The 19,253-nt window shown below is 39.8% G+C and overlaps 1 protein-coding gene across 7 annotated transcripts in view; it reads right to left on the bottom strand.

Annotated features, from left to right (window-relative positions):
* LOC113572988 (microtubule-associated protein 4) overlaps nucleotides 1-19,253 on the bottom strand; it is a 65,206-nt gene that overhangs the window by 16,075 nt on the left and 29,878 nt on the right. For 6 of the 7 annotated variants that reach the window (XM_027002977.2, XM_027002982.2, XM_027002981.2 and 3 more), the window contains 2 exons: nucleotides 18,729-18,887; nucleotides 15,843-17,195 (listed from right to left, as the gene is read on the bottom strand). In XM_027002977.2, the coding sequence (XP_026858778.2) occupies nucleotides 15,843-17,195; nucleotides 18,729-18,887 (1,512 nt within the window). The remainder of the gene's footprint in view (nucleotides 1-15,842; nucleotides 17,196-18,728; nucleotides 18,888-19,253) is intronic. The other variant, XM_027002983.2, reaches the window with a different exon arrangement.

Consider the following 19,253-nt stretch of genomic DNA (forward strand, 5'->3'; position numbering starts at 1 on the left):
ATCAACTACATGTACAAGTAGATTTTTCTTTCCTAAATGAACAAAAATCTCCAATGATGTAAATGATCTTTGATGTCAGAACAACTCCATACACTTTGCCTGTTGCTTAACTAATGAATATAATTGAGTAGTAACAGGAAGCCAAAAAGTTTCATAATGTTGCAATACATGCTGTATTTCATAAATCAAAGCAACAATTGAAAAATGCTGATGGATAAAAAAAGTTTAAAACCTAAAATAAACACATACAAAGTTAAAGTAAGTAAATACTGGATTCCTTTAATAATACGAAAGCTCAATCAGTGTGCAAAAGCAATGAGTTTACGCCAGATTAGGCCACATTGCAGAGAATAGGATGGTTTGGTCAAAGTCTTAAAAACAAACAAGCTGTCTTTGGCCAAGGTCTCGGTGAAGAACAACATTTTTGTGTTGATCCAGGACAAATGTTCTCATTCATATCAGACTTTAATTTCATTTACAAAACACACCAAAACTGACTTCCAGTCAGCACAAATGGGAAACATCACTGACTGTTTCAGTTTCATATGCTACAGTACTTAACCTGCCAGAAAAATATTATGAAGCATATTATATGAAGTACTGCCATGAACAAGGACTGCTAGAGACTGCTCTAAGTATGATATACAGCCACTAATGTTATGTCTCAAGCTCTGACCCCCAAAGCTTAATCTATAAACCACGACAGTAATACCTGAAACACACACGAACACAAATCGACAGCTCCATGAAGCCATTCTTTATGGCTCACATGCTGCTGATGATAATACTACATAATTGAGATAAGTGAACATTCAATAAAAATGCAAGCTGAATATATATATATATATATATATATATATATATATATATATATATATAAATAAAAATACAGACAAAAATGATCTGACCTATAATGCCCAGAATCCTGATGCAGTAGGCATTGTGGTAAACAATGACTCTGCATTTTGCAAATCCTTTTTAGGGAATCTGGTTAGAAACAAGATTCACTGCCTGTCTGTCTTTTACTTAACAAAGTACTTTACTCTCTTTTTGTGAACAGAGAAATTAAAGACTAATTTCTTTGTTTAATAACGACAAGGCTGCTGTATAATTGTGTATAATTTTCAAATTAGGGATGTGAATGCAGTTAAAAATAAAGCGCAGGAAACAGTTGCAGTTTCTCGAAGGTATCGTTAACAAGTATTAAAACATGAAAGCAAAAAACGGGAGTTGTGGAAACAATGGAATCTACATGAAACGTTGAATGTAACTGCCATCTCAGTAGATCACACTGATGGAACTGTTGTGAGAAAGAGCAATGTAGGTGCCTTTAACACTGAAAGTGGTTAGTAATCGCATATAAGGATTGCACTGTTAAACCACAGATGTTATTAGATTTAAAAATCACAGGTATGCTGTTCATGGTCACATGAGACATTCAATAAAGAGGTCCAAAAAGATTCAGCTACGTTTCTGAGGTACTGACATTTGCTCAACAGCAAGCAGCTCTAAATCAAAAGCCTAGTTTACGTGTAAAGAATAAAATGAACTACACGTTTTTTCTTCCAAAAAAGAGAACCTGACTTCTTTGAAGGTTTGTATAGATATGGATTTATGTCCAAAATACTAACACTTTACTCATCTACATGCTCAGTTAAAATCTTTAGTAGAAAGTAATTCTTCAAAGCCATGACATCTAGACTATGCTCGGTATGATTCAGTAATTGAAATACATCTTAAAATCTTATAAAGAACATTAGATTTTCTTATTATGCTGTGACTCAAACCAGATGGAGTAAATCAAAAAGGCCTGGCAAATATATATATATATATATATATATATATATATATATATATATATATATATATATATATATATATATATATATATATATCAATCATCTTTCACCATCTGGAAAAAAGCTCTTTTAAGAAAATGTATTTATTTCTTAAGACACATGCATGTTTCATCCCAGAACCTTTATGCAACATTCAAATTGAGAACTATTAAACTGTTAAAGTTCTAGGCCCATAGTTTGCTGACAAGAACTGCTTTTTAAAATGGGCTGCTTCCTGGTACATGTCAATAAAAGTGCTTCCCTATTTTAGAAGGCTTCCCACAAATGTAGCCTCTGTTATCTTTCACATGATTAGCTCATTCAATGAACTGATACTGCTAGATATGCAGCAACTAATTGATGAAAACATTTGGCAACACTTGGTTACTACTGGTGTTGTCAATGTCTTCACCTAGATATTGCAGCCCAACAATGAAACATGTAAGGAAGACAGTTGGCAGCTGAAGTTGATTGATTCTATTTTCTATCTTAACAAGACCAATCAAGAATTGACAACTGTTTGACCAGAATTCACTATGGTAACAATAAAGGTTTTCAAATATCAACACTAATACTGTATGTCCTGATATATGTACAACTACAAATCTCCCTCAGCTTAGTGCCTGTCCAACAGCATCTGTGCCACTGCTCTAGAAATTTCTGATTGGGGCTTTACGCATAAGGTGTCAGATAATTACTATACCATCTATCCCAGCTCAGTGCTTTTGTGCTGTCCATTGTTCTTCACCTGTTTAATTGACAGCATATGATGTACAAAAGAAGTACAAAAGAAGCAGCACATTTTTTATTAGTTTTCGGTAAATTCAACATCAGCTAAACCACATCTTTTAGAGGGCAAGATTCAGTGTTAGCTAAGCAGAGATAGCAATATATAACTGTGTCGTCGCTAGAGTATGATGGGTGTTTCATTGTTGTGCTTACATAGTAAAGAAAAATACATACTGATTAACTGTGGAACAAATGTTGGCTTCACTCCAGACAACAAAGAGTTTTGTACATGTGCATTCACAGAATTTAGTCTAGCTTATAGCACAATGGCAACCACTGAAGCAGTGCCATAGACAAGCAGTGCCTCTAGACAAGCCAAGCTCTGGGAATTGTGGTTTTGGTTTAATTTTTTAATAGCAGGCATGATGAGAATAGTAATTGCATGCTCTTCTAGAACTCCTGCTGTTGTCATCGTTATTTTTGCTAATATGTGAACGACTGTGTTGCAATAGAGAAAAAAAAAAAAACCCTGCCAGATTCAAGTCCAAATTGAGACTTGAAACACAAATCAATAAAGTAAGTTGGAGTTGCTTTCTGAAATCTTGATTCACTGAAAGAAAATATAAAAGTATAAAAAAGTAAAAAAATTATGCAGGCTCTTCCAAAATAATCTGTCTCTTTCAACTGCACCCATTTGTAGCCAAGTATTTCAGACATGCTCTATAAGAGCTAAAACTGGCTAGGAATGGCAAACATAAAATTAACACTTCAGTATTATACTACAAATAATATTTAGTGTATTCCTTCTTTTTTAAAACAAATCCCCCTTTTCAGTATCAGCCAAGCTGGCAACAATGAATGAAGAGCCAAATCTGACAGGTATACACCGATAGTGATGATTCATATTCACACATGCTGCAGTTAGAGTGCTCAGTCCTCACTCACTGACCTTGCAGAACAGGAGGAAAAAAACAAGCTGCTGCAAATAAGCTCTCCAGTACATTTGCTACTATTCCACTGCACATGATACAAAGGGACTGTCCTGAACATGGTGATATCACATCATGACAAGAGGTGGGGACATTTATAAGGCAAACAAACAGAATCTGAGAAATGTGCAGACAGAGTGCAGAGGCGGAGGTGGGGGGGATGGGGGGGGGGGTGATGGAAAAGGATTTGGCAGAGTGGCGTGATGCCGCTGTGCCGTAAGCTCGGCTGAAGCACGCAGAGAGACGCCATGAGACCGTCTGGCTCGAGACTCTAAACTGCTGTTAGGCCAACCTATTAGCATAATCTAGCAGTGTGACTCATGTTCTATAACCCCAGTGTCATTCACCAGTTGCTAATGTGCAATGAAACTTTTGCTCATATGCAACGATACATGTATTCACACACACACATGCAGACATATGTGCACCTGCAGACATGTGCACACACACACCAACACAGGCGCACAGACAAACACACAAGCACATACAAACGCCAAGGTACGCTCACAGACTGCCAGGTATATATTAGGCAATAAGAAAAAATTCTAAATATTCATTTCAAAAAGCCAACAATCCTTTTGTTTGCTGCTGTTAAACTCAATGTTTACCTAAACCTGGATTAGGTATTGCTACTTAAAATGCCATCATCCACTATCAATACATGCCCTAAAAATATGTAAAAAAAAGATAACATGTTTATCATTATCCCTTCATGCAGTGCATTTCATTTACAGCCTAAACAATAAGATGGTGTAAGCTTGTGATACTGGTAACATCACCTACCCTCAGGTACAATGAATGAATCAGTGGTGCGATCAGTACCACCAGGGGAGCCATTCAAAGCTCGAAGAGCAAGGTCTGGCACCGGCAACAGCACACCTTGGTCCTTGTCTACAATTGAACCTTCCGGAACATTCTCCATGGGTGAGCGTGGGAAGCCTCCATTGCGCTTAAGCGGTGGGAAGGGGGAGAGGTGAAGGGGGCCATCAGAGTCAGGCTGCAGGTCAGTGCGTGTGGCCCCGTAGCCATATAGGCTTGGTGGAGGAGTCGGGGGCTGATCGTCAGCCACGGTGAGGGAGCGCTTCATGGCAGCAGAGTGAGGCCGGCGTGGCCCACCTCCCGAGGAGGTGAACTCGTCCAGCACACCACCGCCGGGGTACTTGTCCGGGAGCTCTAGACTGGCTGGCACAGAGAGGTGTGAACACTCGGACATGGCTCTCCTCATGGCCTTGCGCTGCTGCTCAGCCCGGCCCATGAAGCACGGCGCCAGGTCCTCCGCTTCTCCCTCGCTGTCCTCGGATGAGCCCTCGGCCCTCTGTCTGCTGCCAGGACCTCCGCCCTCGAGGTAACTGTCATTAATGATGCCTATGACACAGTAGTTAGGGGGTGTCTGAGGGGGGTTCGCTTTGGGTTCAGTCTCTGGCCTGAGGGAAGAGGTCCATCCTCCTCCACTGTCTGGATTCGTAGACTCTAGAGAAGAAGAGACATCTGTATGCTGGGCAGGTGATCCTGTTACTCCCACTACTGAAGGAAGAGTCATTCCACTGTTACCTGTACATCCCAAAGGTGCTGTGTATTTCCCAGGGGATGCAGGTGAGGGAGATGAAGACAGAGGGCTGTCTGGGCTATCACCTGCACTGCCTAGTGACATGCTTCCAGGAATCACCCCTCTTCCAGGCACCTTCAGCTCATACTCCACGCCTGCCCCTGCTGGAGGGTCAAAGAAACACAACTTGTCTTCATCTGTCAGTCCTGGAGCTCTCGGAGCACCTGCGAAGCTCCTTGGCGTTGCCATGTCACCATGCTGCCAATCCCATCCCTGGGGTTCAGGGGGTGTGGACATGGAAGGAACCTTGCACAGTTCACTGTACTCCGGGAATGGAGATGCAGGCTGCTGGTTGGAGAGAGAGGACATTCTTTTCCTCCTCTCAGTGTCACTATCTGCTCCTTATCTGATCTTCTTTGTCTTCTCTTATTGTTTCCTTTTCTTCCTCTTTATTACAAAAAAAAAAAAAAATGTGGAATTCTCTCTTCTGGTTGCGATTTGGCCGGCAGTGGTTGGCAGTGTGTGACGCTATTGCTCTCCCTGTCTCTGCACTCCACAATTGAGCAAGAAGCTGTGAGACTGAGACTGAGCTTAACGCGCTGCTCTCTCTTCCTCACTCTGACACACATTCACTCACCCTCCCTCCCTGCCTCCTCATCTGACAGCCATTTCCTTGGCTCAGGCCATGTGAGTCCTTCTGTGAGAGCTTATTTGCTGCTAGAGAAAAATGACTCCCTCCCGTTCAGATGAGCCCGCCCCCTTTGCCTCACTGGTTTCCTCCACGTTGTCCACTTTACACCCCTCCCCAACCCCCCGCATCTTTCTTCCCTCTTCTCTTCCACTCCCTCCAAATTCTGAAAAACCACCACCTTTCCTTAAGCATCCTGCTTTGGGTGTAATCAGAGAGTACATGTAGCTAATGACTTTTGCCCAAGGGAGACTTACGTGACATATAACCAGAGCAAGTGCTCACAGGCTCACAACATGGAAATTGCTGCACCAGTCTACTCACACTGCCTGATTTTAGACCAAATATTCACAGCTTCGCATTCATGTCAGTGTAATATCATTCTCTGTTTCAACGCATTGTAATGTCCTACTTTAGACATCCAGTATATTTTCACTCTCATTCTGTTCCACCTTCATCTATCCACTACACGTTCTCAGGCTACCTGCTGGGGGCTCCCTCCATCACTACCCTGAAGTCCCACCACAACCCTAAATATGATAATGCTATTTTAATGCTATATATTGCTCCCTTAACAGTGATGTGTGTGTGTGTGTATGTGTGTGTGTGTGTGTGTGTAAGCAAGCATGCCTAAGCTAAAGCAACTCTCAGTGGAATGGCACACTACTGTCATGCTAGACAGGGGGAAAACTAGAAGATGAACAGGGAGGGAGAAAAACAAAACTGGAAGCATGCCAGATTTGGTGGAAAATGGTGCCCCTTGACAAAGCTGAACTGTAGCCTATAGTCTATGATCTCAACACATAGGTGGCCTGTGTCTAAACTCACAGTGGGTAACTTGGTGGACAGCACAGCAGATGCCTAACCACCATAAACTCTGACAAAACACAACAGTGAAATAATCTTGAAAAACAACAAGAACTTTACCCCGTGTGTACTACATTCTCAAAAAATGGGAACATTGGGACCAAAAAAATCTTTCTTTTTTTTTTAAGTCTAACCCAATCCTTGTATTTTATGTTTATGTTTAACATGATAATATATAAGTATTCATGTAAAATGTGTTTTCAGAACAAAGTAACCAAAACAACAGAAAAAAAAGACACATAAATCCTATATTGTAAAAACACATTCTGACAAGAGACTGAGGCTGACTGTAAAAAAAAACATTTCAAGACTCTCATTCATGAAGACACCTTTGGCACCAAGTACCAATCACCTGCATGCTGACAGACTGACAAAGACACAGAGCAGCACAAAGAATGAAAGCAAATCAAAAAGATGAGATTTTACTTGCTGTCTCAAGGTCAATTCAAGAGCAAACACCCACTGTCTGTAGGCATTCAGCTAGCATATCCTCTTAATCTAGCTCACAAAAGGTTGACAGTCACATTCACAACTTGTGGTTGTTTTTTCCCCCCAAATCCACTTTTTCCTCACCATTTTTTTTATTTAGCAAGTTGAAACTATTAAAAAAAAATCATTCATTTTTCCATTCATGATGAGTATTATAAAATTATTACTGCATTAAATCTGACTTCTTCATGCACATGTCTACATTACCTTCAGCATTTGCACAACATGAACAGCAAGCCAATGAGTGGCTGGCATACTTGTGGCTGCAGTACTATTAAGCCTGGCACCACAGGGCCAGTGTTCCAGGGGCATCAGATGTGTGTCGCTTATTCTAAAGAGTGCTGCCTTAGGCCCTTAGAGACATCTAATGTCATTCTCCAGCAATGACCCCACTCACCTGGCAATTAAAATTATTAGGGCTTACTGCATAAGCACAATAAATAAATAAAAATAAATAAACACACACACAGGAAAATAAAATGGCTGCCTGTGTCTGTATTTTGTCTGTGAGCCCAAAATGTGGAACACTGTACTCTAGCCAGTCTATAGATTGTCCAGAATTAAAAAAAAAAAGAAAAAAAAAAGAAAAGTTGTAGCTCATATTGAAAAATTAAGTTACAAGTCAGTGGCAATTAAAAACACTAAGCTTACCTGGATATGTCTACTATATGTATGTGGTTCAATTCACTGCAGTAAACTATTAATAGGATATACTATATTTAGGTGAATTCAGAAGAGAGGATGTCTTAACTGAAGAGCAAAAGAAATCTCATTCCCTGATCCTCAAAGCTGTGTGGAGTCGTTGGCATAGCTACGGCATTAATCATAGTGACGGTAGCAGCACAGGTGACTACATGGAAAAATGAGTTGGAACGCTAATACAGAGAAGACAAAGCAGTTGAGGGCAGGAGGGACTTAAACTGGCTGCCGCGTTTCTATGTTTAGCTCAATAACCCACCTCCCCCAGGCCCTCTAGTGAACAGCAATTGTTTCCTTGGTAGCCCCGTTTCCTTAAGTCTCCAAAGCAACTGCCTCCCATTACCATGGCAACAGGAGCCTTGTCACCGTGACGGCTGCTGGTGGGGGAGTGGGTGCATGGGGCCATTTGCACTCACAGACATATTGATCTCAGGAACAGGGTGGATGAGTAAGGGGATGACGACTGTGCAAGAGGAAGGAGTGGTAGAAGACAGGAAACAGACGCAAACAACTGAACTGAACAGATAAAATTAGACTTCTGTCATTTAGAATCTTTTTATTTGCATTTATATTTAACAGAACGGCCAAATGTCTGAAACTCATGCCTGGTGAATTCTAAAAGGAGAAAGAATGAGCGCAGATAAGCAAGTGCTGGCAGTGGGCACTTAAGGTGCAAACTGAGGCAGAAACAGATTTCTGAAGTGGAAATATGGAGCCATGGGCTCTTCTGTTAAATCAGACTGGACATACATCCAGTGAAATCAATTTTGTTTCTAAACTTTACAATTAGAGACCTATGTGACTTGACACAGTCATGATTATTGCTACCTTTGAATGTTCATATACTTTATATATGTGCTAAAATACAAGAGATTCACCTCTACAGTCAACCTCCTGTAATTATGATTTAAAAGTGGCACAGAAATGTTTAAAACAGTAAAAGAGCCCCATCAGTATATTATTATTGTCATACATGGTGATCAACAGAAATGTTTTAATAGCCTGGAGCAAACCACCAACCTCAGCTGACCTGGCAACAACATAACCCAGGGCAAAAACTGGCAATGACAGGGCTGTACTGACAGATTTTAGAGCAATTGCAATTAAATATGTATGAGCTACAAGTGTGTAGAACAGTCAGTTAAAAATAAGATTTATTTCCATTTGGGACATGCACACCCCATGTGCAACAGCCCTGCCTGTTGCACCCAATGCCTAAAATGGTTTTAAAGGAACATTCTACCCAGTGTCCCAAATCCAAATTAATTTCTCACTAAAATGATGATTTGGAAAAATCAAGTTCACAGTAGTATGATTCAACAAAGCTCCCAGCATGGGCATTTCCTTATCCTGTACTTGGAAAATTGAGTGGATTTTTCTGAATGTATAAGTGCATACTCAGAAATGCAGACTGATGTATATACACTATTAAGCCTTCATAGTAGAATGAGAACCTTCCCGGGTGCAGTTAGGTTCCTCATGCCAGTGGCTTGCTCACAAAGGTTATGCAACATTGTCGGAGATCCTGGGTGTCTCGGATTAGCATTCATATGACGCAGTGATTTGTGTTATTACAATTATGGATTCAATTTATTCATTTTGAGGGGAATGCTTCTTTGGTTAGACATTTAGGTTAAACGGGATTATTTGGGCAGAATATCAAATGTGAGTAAATAATCCCAGAATAAAACCTGTACTTTCCCTGGAATAAAGATGATTGTTCAACTAATGTAACTTAGTTAAAGAGTTTGAATAAACTGTGGAATTCATTGTGATTTAATTGTCCATACTACATGCCTTTTGACTGCACTGCTTAGAGAATTATCTTAAGCATCAGTACAGAGTGAATGTTTCTGAAAAATAATCCCATCATACAGACTAGACTATGCCACCTGTGTCAAAAAAGCCAGACATTATATAAGTACTGCCCATTCCAGTTTCCTGCATCTTGAAGCAACCCGTGATTATTCTTTGAACGCAGTCTGTTCTCTCGCTTATTCCACCCACCTTTTTTGGAAGCCAATGAGTTCCAGAGCCTGTTATAGAACCAAGCCTAAGGCTGCCTGATTTCCATATCTCAATAATTAACATACTGTTACAAAGTGCTGCTAAACATTTGTTTAATGTATCCATCATCAATATTTTTGGCAGGGCTGTAAAACTACAGTATCTGGTATATTTGTAAAACATGTATATAAAAAAGCATTATTATGTTTCTTTTACATTAAAAAATACAATGGATTAATTCAGAACAGAATTATTATTATTTCTAGGCAAAAGGGTACACTGATATGTGTGTTTTATGACATCTTATCATAAAATATTTTGTATCTTTTCATTTGTTATCTGCACAAGGATGAACTAGAGCCATGCTTAGCTTTCCCTAAGCCTACTTAAGCATCTGTCCCCATTACCATGGAAACATCAGCTGTCCTTTAGTCACCATAGCAACTGGTTGGTCCCACCCCTTTCTGTCTGCCAATGGGTAACACAGAAAAAGTCAATGGGCTGACCTTTTTGGCTATTTTTTCTAAATGCATTTTTTCCCTCTAATTTACATAGCTTTTCGCTTACTCACCACCAATTCAATGTCTCACAATAGCTAAATAAATAACAAACCACTTAAATAACCTACATTCACAGATCTTGCAATGATGCCCCAGTTTATTATGAATACAAAAATATGCTCAAAAGTGTTGAAGCATTCTTACAAAAACAACCATTTGCATATGAAATTGATATAAACTCTTGTGTACAGCATAGCTGCTGTGGAGAAGGTGTTTCTGTACTGACCTATTCGGTATGTGGGTAAAAATAGCTTTGCTGAGACACACCTGAGAATCTTTGCACAACAGGGGGCTTGAAAAAACTCACTGACATTCGCACAGCCAGTCCTAATTAGGTTCTTCAAGCCAATAACCCTACCTTATTACATTAGTCAAAGTGATACTAAGCCATCCAAAAAGGGAGAAAAAAAAAAACAAAAAACAAAACAAAAAAAAACTTTCAATGACATAAAAGCACATTACCAGAGAGTACATTTGAAAAAGTAGAACCAAATTGAAAATGTGTACTTTATTCTTCAAAGTTAAAAGAAAAAGATAAATAATTTTCATTCAGAAATACAGAGGAGGATAAATTATATAAAAATTAATATTACAACTGAAATGTTATTAAAAAAAGTCCTTAATCTGTGACTAAATCTAAAATGGTATTATACTACCAGGACTCTGGAAGAGTGTTGGGGGGGGGGGGGGGGGTGCCCATCATTCCAGACAGTCTGACATCACAGCTCTGCATGATCAGAAAATGTTTAGAAAATCTGCAAAGAGAGGTTCGTGGGCTCCAGGCCCTTTCCTCCCTGCCACCTCTCTGACAGCCAGTGACCTTACTGGCTTGGCATTACGTAAGTTGTATGACATGGCTCCTGAGATTGGAAGAGTAACTCGCCGGCCTTCTACTCAACAACCCTTGTACAGATGACCTCATTAAACCCATGGCTTCTAAAATTAAAGCCTCTGTCCTCATAACAGCATGTTAGCCAAACAGCTGTGCTCAGTGGCACTGCAACATTTCTTGTCTTGCTGCTGAAAGCTCAAGTACTTTGGCTAGTCTTAGTAATGTACATCAGTGAATTTGTTTACTGTCTTAACCTTTGAAAAAGGATTGAAATTAAAAATTGCTTGTGCTTAAGACAAGAAGTAGACGAGAGTCTACTAGGCATGGGAATTTCTGTTCTCTACTTGAACATAGACATTTTTATGAATTATATTTAAATATGCAATTGAGGAATTAATCCTGGTAAAGGAATAAAAATATAACTAATTTCTTCAATTAAAAAAAAAAACGTGTCAACTGTCATGGGCTGTAAACTGCAAATTAAGAGCTACAATTTGCCTAGAGAGGCAGTTAGAAGTGCCAATCACAGGATCGCATGACAGCAAACATTATTCATGCTGTTTCAAGCTGTCTCCTATATATAAATAAAGGACATGGTGCAATAAATTAAAACACCATGTGCATGGGGCCATAAGCTCAAGTCTTTAAAAACATCTTTCTATCTATAATCATACAAGATATATAAATGCACTGGCTTCCCAGAAAGTTTGACACTATTCAATATTGCATTCACAATTTAAACTTAAAATATGTCCATTAATTGAAAGATGATAATCAAACATGCAAACACAGACCAGACCTATTCACAGATGCATACAAAAACACCATACAAAGTATATATACCGTCAGTTTGAGAAGTCTGACACCACACCCTGGTGTCTTCCCTCCCACTTTGAATTAAATAGTAGCCTCAGTGACAGAGACCCACCCCACTGAAAAGAGAACTGAAAATTACCGAACCACCCGAGACAGCTGTGTCATACTGCCGCATGCGCATGCGCGCTTACGCGCGCACACACGCACGCACGCAGCGAGCGAGCGAGATGCCGACAGGAATATACACACTCTGACCCCAAATAACTCTAAACCTCAATTTCGTCGTTAGTGTTGTCAAAATTGGCCAAAATTATGTCGTATTTCGTTAAAAAAAAGAATGAACCATTTGAATTTCTTTTTAATTATGTGCATAACAGTGCAAACTAGTACAGCAAGAGACTACTTGTAGAAATATTTTTGTCAACATAAACATGAGTTTATCTCTTACGTGTCAGGAAACGGAATAAAAAACCACTGAGGACTTTCAGTGCATGATGCTTCTGTCTCTAGGCTTCGATATCTATTGAGTCAGTACAGTACCCTACACATTTGTATTTTTGTTTAAATAAATTTAAGGCACATAATTCCAAGAAATGTGACAACAAAGATGTTTTACCCCGATGGATAATTTAAAATAAAGTACTATTAAAACTGAAAGTAGGCTACTTACATTATTAACACTAGAACTTCCCAAACCCTAGCAAGCTAGCTAGCATAAAAAAGGCTAACAAACATTAGGCCATACTAACAAACATTAGTCATTTTTTAGATGCTGCCTCGGATTGCTAGTGGATGGTAGGCTAACTGTAGGCAAGGTTTCAGTTTCACCATCTGCTAACCCAAATTGCAAATCACTCTTCGAGTTGTGAACTATCTACCACAGTTACCACATGGTTACCACATCTACCACAGTTACCACATGGTTGTTGTGGATTTATTCGCTAATTTCTGCGTTACCTGCTGAGCACTGCAAGTGGTGTGACTCCTGTCAGTCATGCAGCGCATTCAGTGCAGCGGCCGAGGCCTACACAAGAAGTCGCGAGGCAGACAGCCACTGTAATGCTGCTTTTCCCCCACAATTTAATATTTTCACAGTCAGATTTCTGGGTGTGTAAACAATTCAATGATATAATTAATTTAGAATATTCATTGATATCAGTAACTAGCAGTGGTAGCTCAGTGGTTAAAATATTTGTCTTGTAATCAGAAGAGTGCCAGTTCAAGACCTGTTGCCACTGTTGAGTGCCTAAGCAAGGCCCTTAACCCCCAATTGCTCATATTGTATTTAGTCATAATTGTAAGCTGGTTTGTATAAAAAGTGTCAGATAAATGTGTCTGCATATTTCATAATCAAACCAATGAGCATTAGTTGATGAACCATATCAAAGTTGTCATCTTACATTTACTCTTGTATTTGTATTTGACTTGTAATCAGAAGGTTGCTGGTTCAAGCCCCACCACTGCCAAGCTGCCACTGTTGGGCCCCTGAGCAAGGCCCTTAACGCTCAATTGCTCAAGCTGTACTCAGTCATAATTGTAAGTCGCTTTGGATAAAAGTGTCAGCTAAATACTGTAAATGTAAACTAGACATGTACCCACTCATCATGCAGTCTGCCTTTTCAGCATCATATCAATCCCCATAATTAACTACTCTAAACAAACAAGAGAACACACCACTTTTTTATTTTCAACATTTAAAAATAAAGGAATAATAATAATAATAATAATAATAATAATAATAATAATAATAATAATAATAAATACATAAAATAAGATTGGTCAAATAGTTTCAGACCAGTAATGTAGTTATTTCTTTTATGACATGGACTACAAAATATGTGACTGTATAATTTATGACATATTGCCTTTTAGGAGTCACACCATTTCATGTGTGTGTGTCATAAGCAGCCTGAAACAAACAAACAAAAAACCTCTATAAACCACTTAAATCAATAAATATTAAGAGTCACTTGTTTCCTGTTTAAGAGTCTACTGTTTACTAAAGAGAACCATACAGTTCATGACCCATGTCGATGTAAATTTGCAGAATGGAAAGGAAATGTAGGAAGATATTCAGAGTGATTATAAACTGTCTTCCTCTTCTCTATTCATTAATCATAACGCCATGCCTACTGGGTGGGAGTGTGTCACTGTACTATTTATAGGAGCTACTTGTTCACCCAATGTGGCCTAGATGTAAATATGGATAATTTCCCCCCGCCTCATTACAGTCAATAGCTCACAGCCTCATGTACCAGCAGATGGACATCAACGTACCTTATCATTCAGAAATATTATGTAACCCGAATGTCCCACATATCCTAATGTCACTGTCATGTCAGCATATAAGGTGTTGTTAATTTCAGTTATGAGTTACTTATTCATGCTATGTATATACATGCTTGTTACATGTGTTGAATTATTCACTTATACATACATTTGTATAGGGCTTCCTATATAAATGTCTCAAATAGATTTTCAATCAGACTTGATTTTGTTTGCTCATTGGAACTGTACCAGAAATTGTATAACACTGCTGAATGCAAGACCTGGTCCCTCTGCCCTATAGCACTGCATAAAGTAGTAATATGGCTATACAGCTGAAAATATGAGGTCTAATTATAGAAATCTTCCATATTTCATGTGAAAGCATACATAATGATTGAAATAAGTTTACCAAAAGTGTTTGGTTCACAAAAGGAGTGAAATATATTAATAAAATAGTAAAGAAATGGGTAATAAATGTCTAAAATGACAGTTTGTACAATTGTTTACTGAGTAAAAATGTGGGAGGTGTCTGGAAAAAAAAGTGTCTGGAGGTAAATCTACAAAATTATTAAACAAACGCACTAAAAATCTCAACCTTCATAGAAAAGAGCATTCTTAGTATCATTAGCCTGTATAATAACACATGTGATGTTGCTGTTGATATGTGACAGCAATCAAACCTTCATGCCCTTTGTCTTGTGTCATGGCACATTTTAACTTATGAAATGATTTGATATGCCCATCAGTATGTTTCAAAAGCACTGCTCCTTTCACCTTGTCACTCAGCCCATTTAAATGGGTCCCATTTAAATCACAACAGAGTTAACTTTAACACTACTGCAACATAAATCAAACAAAAATCCAATTAGCCAAATGTTAACTTACCTACAGACACACGTCAGTCAGCAAAAAGGATGACATGAACAGGACATGGAAGGAGAAAAGAGAGAGAGAAAGAGAATATGACATTTTACTAATCAAAAGTTCAAAGAGCTTAAACTGACATTTTGCTGGCCATGTAAGTGGTCAGACTGTATTCTTTCTGTGCAGCACAGCGAATGGGTTCTACAAGAGAAATACAGACGTTATGAAGACTCAAAGTTCAGAGTAAAAGGAAACCATGTTAAGCATGTCCAGTGCACCCTGGCAGCAAGAAAATTAAGCAGCAGAGTGGATTGTGGTGAGTGAACAAGGATGCAGCCCTGAAACACTGCAAACCAAGAGTTAGTAGTATACACACTGGATCACACATGGTTAATGGGGAGAGTCCTTCCCTATGCATAGCCACAGTGCTCCGTTTGGTAGTGATGCCCCATTTGAAACACCCAAGCCAGCCAGCTTTGAATGGACCCTGATAATGGGACATCAATTTGAGGAATAAACATGTTAGTGATTGGAGGTAAAGAGTCTAGTCACCCAAGCCCAGTGCAACAATTCCCTAGCAGGGGATCCACACAGTCATGCAATGAGTGGATCAATATCCCACACTCCCAAAAAAAACCAAACAAACAAACCTTCCCGCATGACAGGCAGAGCTGCGACATGCTCCTGGGGTTCAGCAAAACTAGGGAAGAATGGCGGGGCGGCAGGGTTCAGCACAGAACTTTGAGGAGAAGGTAGCTTCTCTTCAGGTAACGTGGGGCTCTTTGATGAGGATGAACAGAATTTCTTGCCCTGTTTTGATTTGGACTCTTTTGGACTTTTGCCTCTTGGTGACGATAAAGGAGCCGGTACAGAAGTCTCACAGGCAACACCCTCCATGCCTGTTATGCCAATGGGATCTTTGCTATTGTTCAGGTGTGAGTCGTTGAGAGACCAGGCTGTTCCAGATGGTGAGAATGGTGGAGCTGAGATCAAAGCTTCCATAGAGGATCCAAAAGCACCACTACCAGGAGTGGACATCAAAGGGTCAACCACATGGGTATCAGCCAAAACATGGGCATCAAGAGCAGAGCCAATGAAAGAGGGTTGTTGCTCAAACATGGCCTCCTCAATGGGTCCCCCCCCAGACACAAAGCCTGGGGCATCATTCAAAGTGGAAGTGAGAGGGTCGTTTTTACCTTTCATTGCAGGAAGTTTAAAGCCATCTTTGGTTTTATCTTTGTTAACACTTTCTGTTTCCATAAACACATCTGTGAAGCCTGAGGAGACTGACAAGGAACCTGTGGGTGAAATGCATGATTCCTGACTAGGAGACAATGCTGTGTGAGCTGCAGGCTCATGCTCCACTGGTGGAGAAGTTGCTGTTAGCGACAGCAGATCCTGGGTGAGCGACGATGGCATAAGGACCTCATCAGCATAATCCTTGGCAAGTGAGACCATGCCCTGATTACAGGCTCGTATGTCTCCAACCAGTGGTGAAGTTGTTAGCTTTTCCCCAAAGCCCTCAGACAATGAGACTGAGGCAGGGACAAATGGCTCTGCATGGATTGCCCACTCTTCTGGAATCTTCTTGCGGCTTTTTCCCTTCTTGATCCTTCCACCACCCCGGCTGAGATCCTCGCGTTCCCAGCTCTCATTTCTGTCCCGGTCCTTGCGTGGTGATGCCTGACGTTGTTGGTTCTCAGGGAGAGAGATGCTCTCGCTCTGAGTTTCTAAGTGCCTCTTATTCTCCAGCAGGTCCCAGACCTCTTCCCTTGGCCTCCGTTTCTTCTTCTTCTTCTCTTTTTTGCGATCAAAACCCTCATGTTCTCTTTCTTCTCTATCCCCTGCGCCATCATCTCTGACAGCCCACTGGTGGTCAGGGGCTTCCTGTGGGCTGTCTGCCAAATGGCTTCCATGGAGACTGACCACCGTGGAAACACTGGGCGTGAAGGGCAGGTCAGAGGGAAGGCCAGCATCATGTGGCCAGTGGTCAGCAAAGACACCTCATATGCAAAGAGGGAACAAAAGTTAGCAGCACATAATCTCCTTTTTCTGTTTTCTCTAATGAGTAATGCTCTATGTTTTAAAGTAATCACAAGTGTCATATATGGTCAGTGAGATCAAATATATTGATCAAATACCTTTAAGTGAAAAAAAATCTGAATGATGTCCAAACAACTTAATTGCAACATAGCAAAAAAAAGGTACCCACTGACAGAGTAATAGAATAGTAATGTTCAACAAAAACATCACCTCAGTCAAGTTCAACCATAGCTCATTTGTGCAGTACTCTTTGACAGCTGTCTTGTACTCAGTCTCTTTAATGTGTATTTTTAGTATTTTATTCTGCAATATAGACATAGAAGAAGCAACTCCATATTACAGACATAATGCAGTGGTTTTGCAGTGCTCTGTGCACTAAATAACACTAGCCACTGGATGCCATGCTAAAATGACCTAGTTATTTTCATCCTGAAAATGTCAAATGCTTTCCAAAATTCAAACATATGTGGAGAGAACATGTTTTCCTGCGGGAAGGTCTTTTTGATGAATGATGCTCAGAAAAATTATATTTCTGCTTTAATACCAGTGAATAAGGGAGAGAAGACATCAGCTTGTTGGAATGACAATGTGGGATATACCGATACATGACCAATTAATGATCATGGTTCTGAATTACAGTAACTAAAACACTACAACTGTTTGATACTGGCTTGTGTGCTTACTTCTTCTGTGCATGTTAACAAACATCATTGAAAACCGAACAAACTGCTTTAGGTCTTATTAAACCAAATGAGAGTTTCAGTTATGTCAAACTGAATTATGCTGTGCAAATTCAGGAGGTAATTTTGAGCTTTTCAGCATCTATAAACCAATCCTTATTTGTAGACCTGTGTTTATCAGGCATACAATCTCTATTTAGACCTCAGCACCCCCACCCCCACCATCCCAAGTAGGTTGGTTCACTTGTACTGGCTGGCAGGCCAAGTTTGTGTTATTCATGCCATCCGTCATGGCAGAACACTGGGTCCAAGCTGTATTGTACCACTCCATACACCTGCAGCCATTAATGACCCTTAGGGGTTTAAGATGGAAGATATGTTAGAACAGCTCTGACATTGAAAATTCATACATGTATGAAGCATGAAGCTTGACTCTTTGTATCTGGTTATAACACCCCATGGTGGCAAAAGGAGGGACTTTAGGTGGACTTTGATATAGCTGGGTTTGTTGAAATGATAAGTCTCAGCAGTGCTCTCCAGCTGTATCCCATAATCCTCTGTAAAACCCAAACCTCACCAGTGCAGCTGGGGAGTGTTGGAAGGCAATTACTGAACATTGGGCCTAGAGAATCTGCCATAAACCTTATTTGGCAGATGGTGTGGATATAATATTGACTTGCCATATTAGCACAACAACATTGGGATGAAATTCTTTGCATCAGTAAAACAAGAGACTTGGCTGTGATTGTGCAGCAGATGAAAGTAAGCAATGTTTTGTGGGGTGTGTGTGTGTCTGAATTTTTCATCCTCTACCTGCAGACAAGTCTCCAAGGTTCTTAGTGGTGGTAGGTGCCTCTGTGGCCAGCAATGTTGGTTTCTGGGTGTCTGCAATGCTTGGAGGCTTTTCTGTCTGGAGTGGTACAACCCCAACATCAATATTCATACCCAAACCCATCATAGGCTGAGAGAAACCTGGGGATACACAAAAGGTTCAGTGCTATTCCAACAATTGGTAATTTGGAGCATCTATAACTCACTGAGAAAACAGCAACAATTTACTTACAAGATTTCTTCTGAATTTGGCTGATAACTTTAGTTCCTAGCTACCAATCATGCAATTTGCCATCTGACACAGATTTAACATTTAAATCTAATTTCAGGTCACACTGTGTGGACATCCAATTATGAGAACAGATTTCTGACAAATGTATAAATGTTTCTAAGTACATAATTTAGTGGACAAGAATATGCTAACATTTATGACAAAAACACTACTGGTAAATTACACATCATATTACAAAGAATTTATTCTGGGAATTTATCATTAGTATACAATGC

This window comes from Electrophorus electricus, chromosome 10 (genome assembly GCF_013358815.1).
Source record: "Electrophorus electricus isolate fEleEle1 chromosome 10, fEleEle1.pri, whole genome shotgun sequence".
In the NCBI taxonomy this organism is placed as follows: Eukaryota; Metazoa; Chordata; class Actinopteri; order Gymnotiformes; family Gymnotidae; genus Electrophorus; species Electrophorus electricus.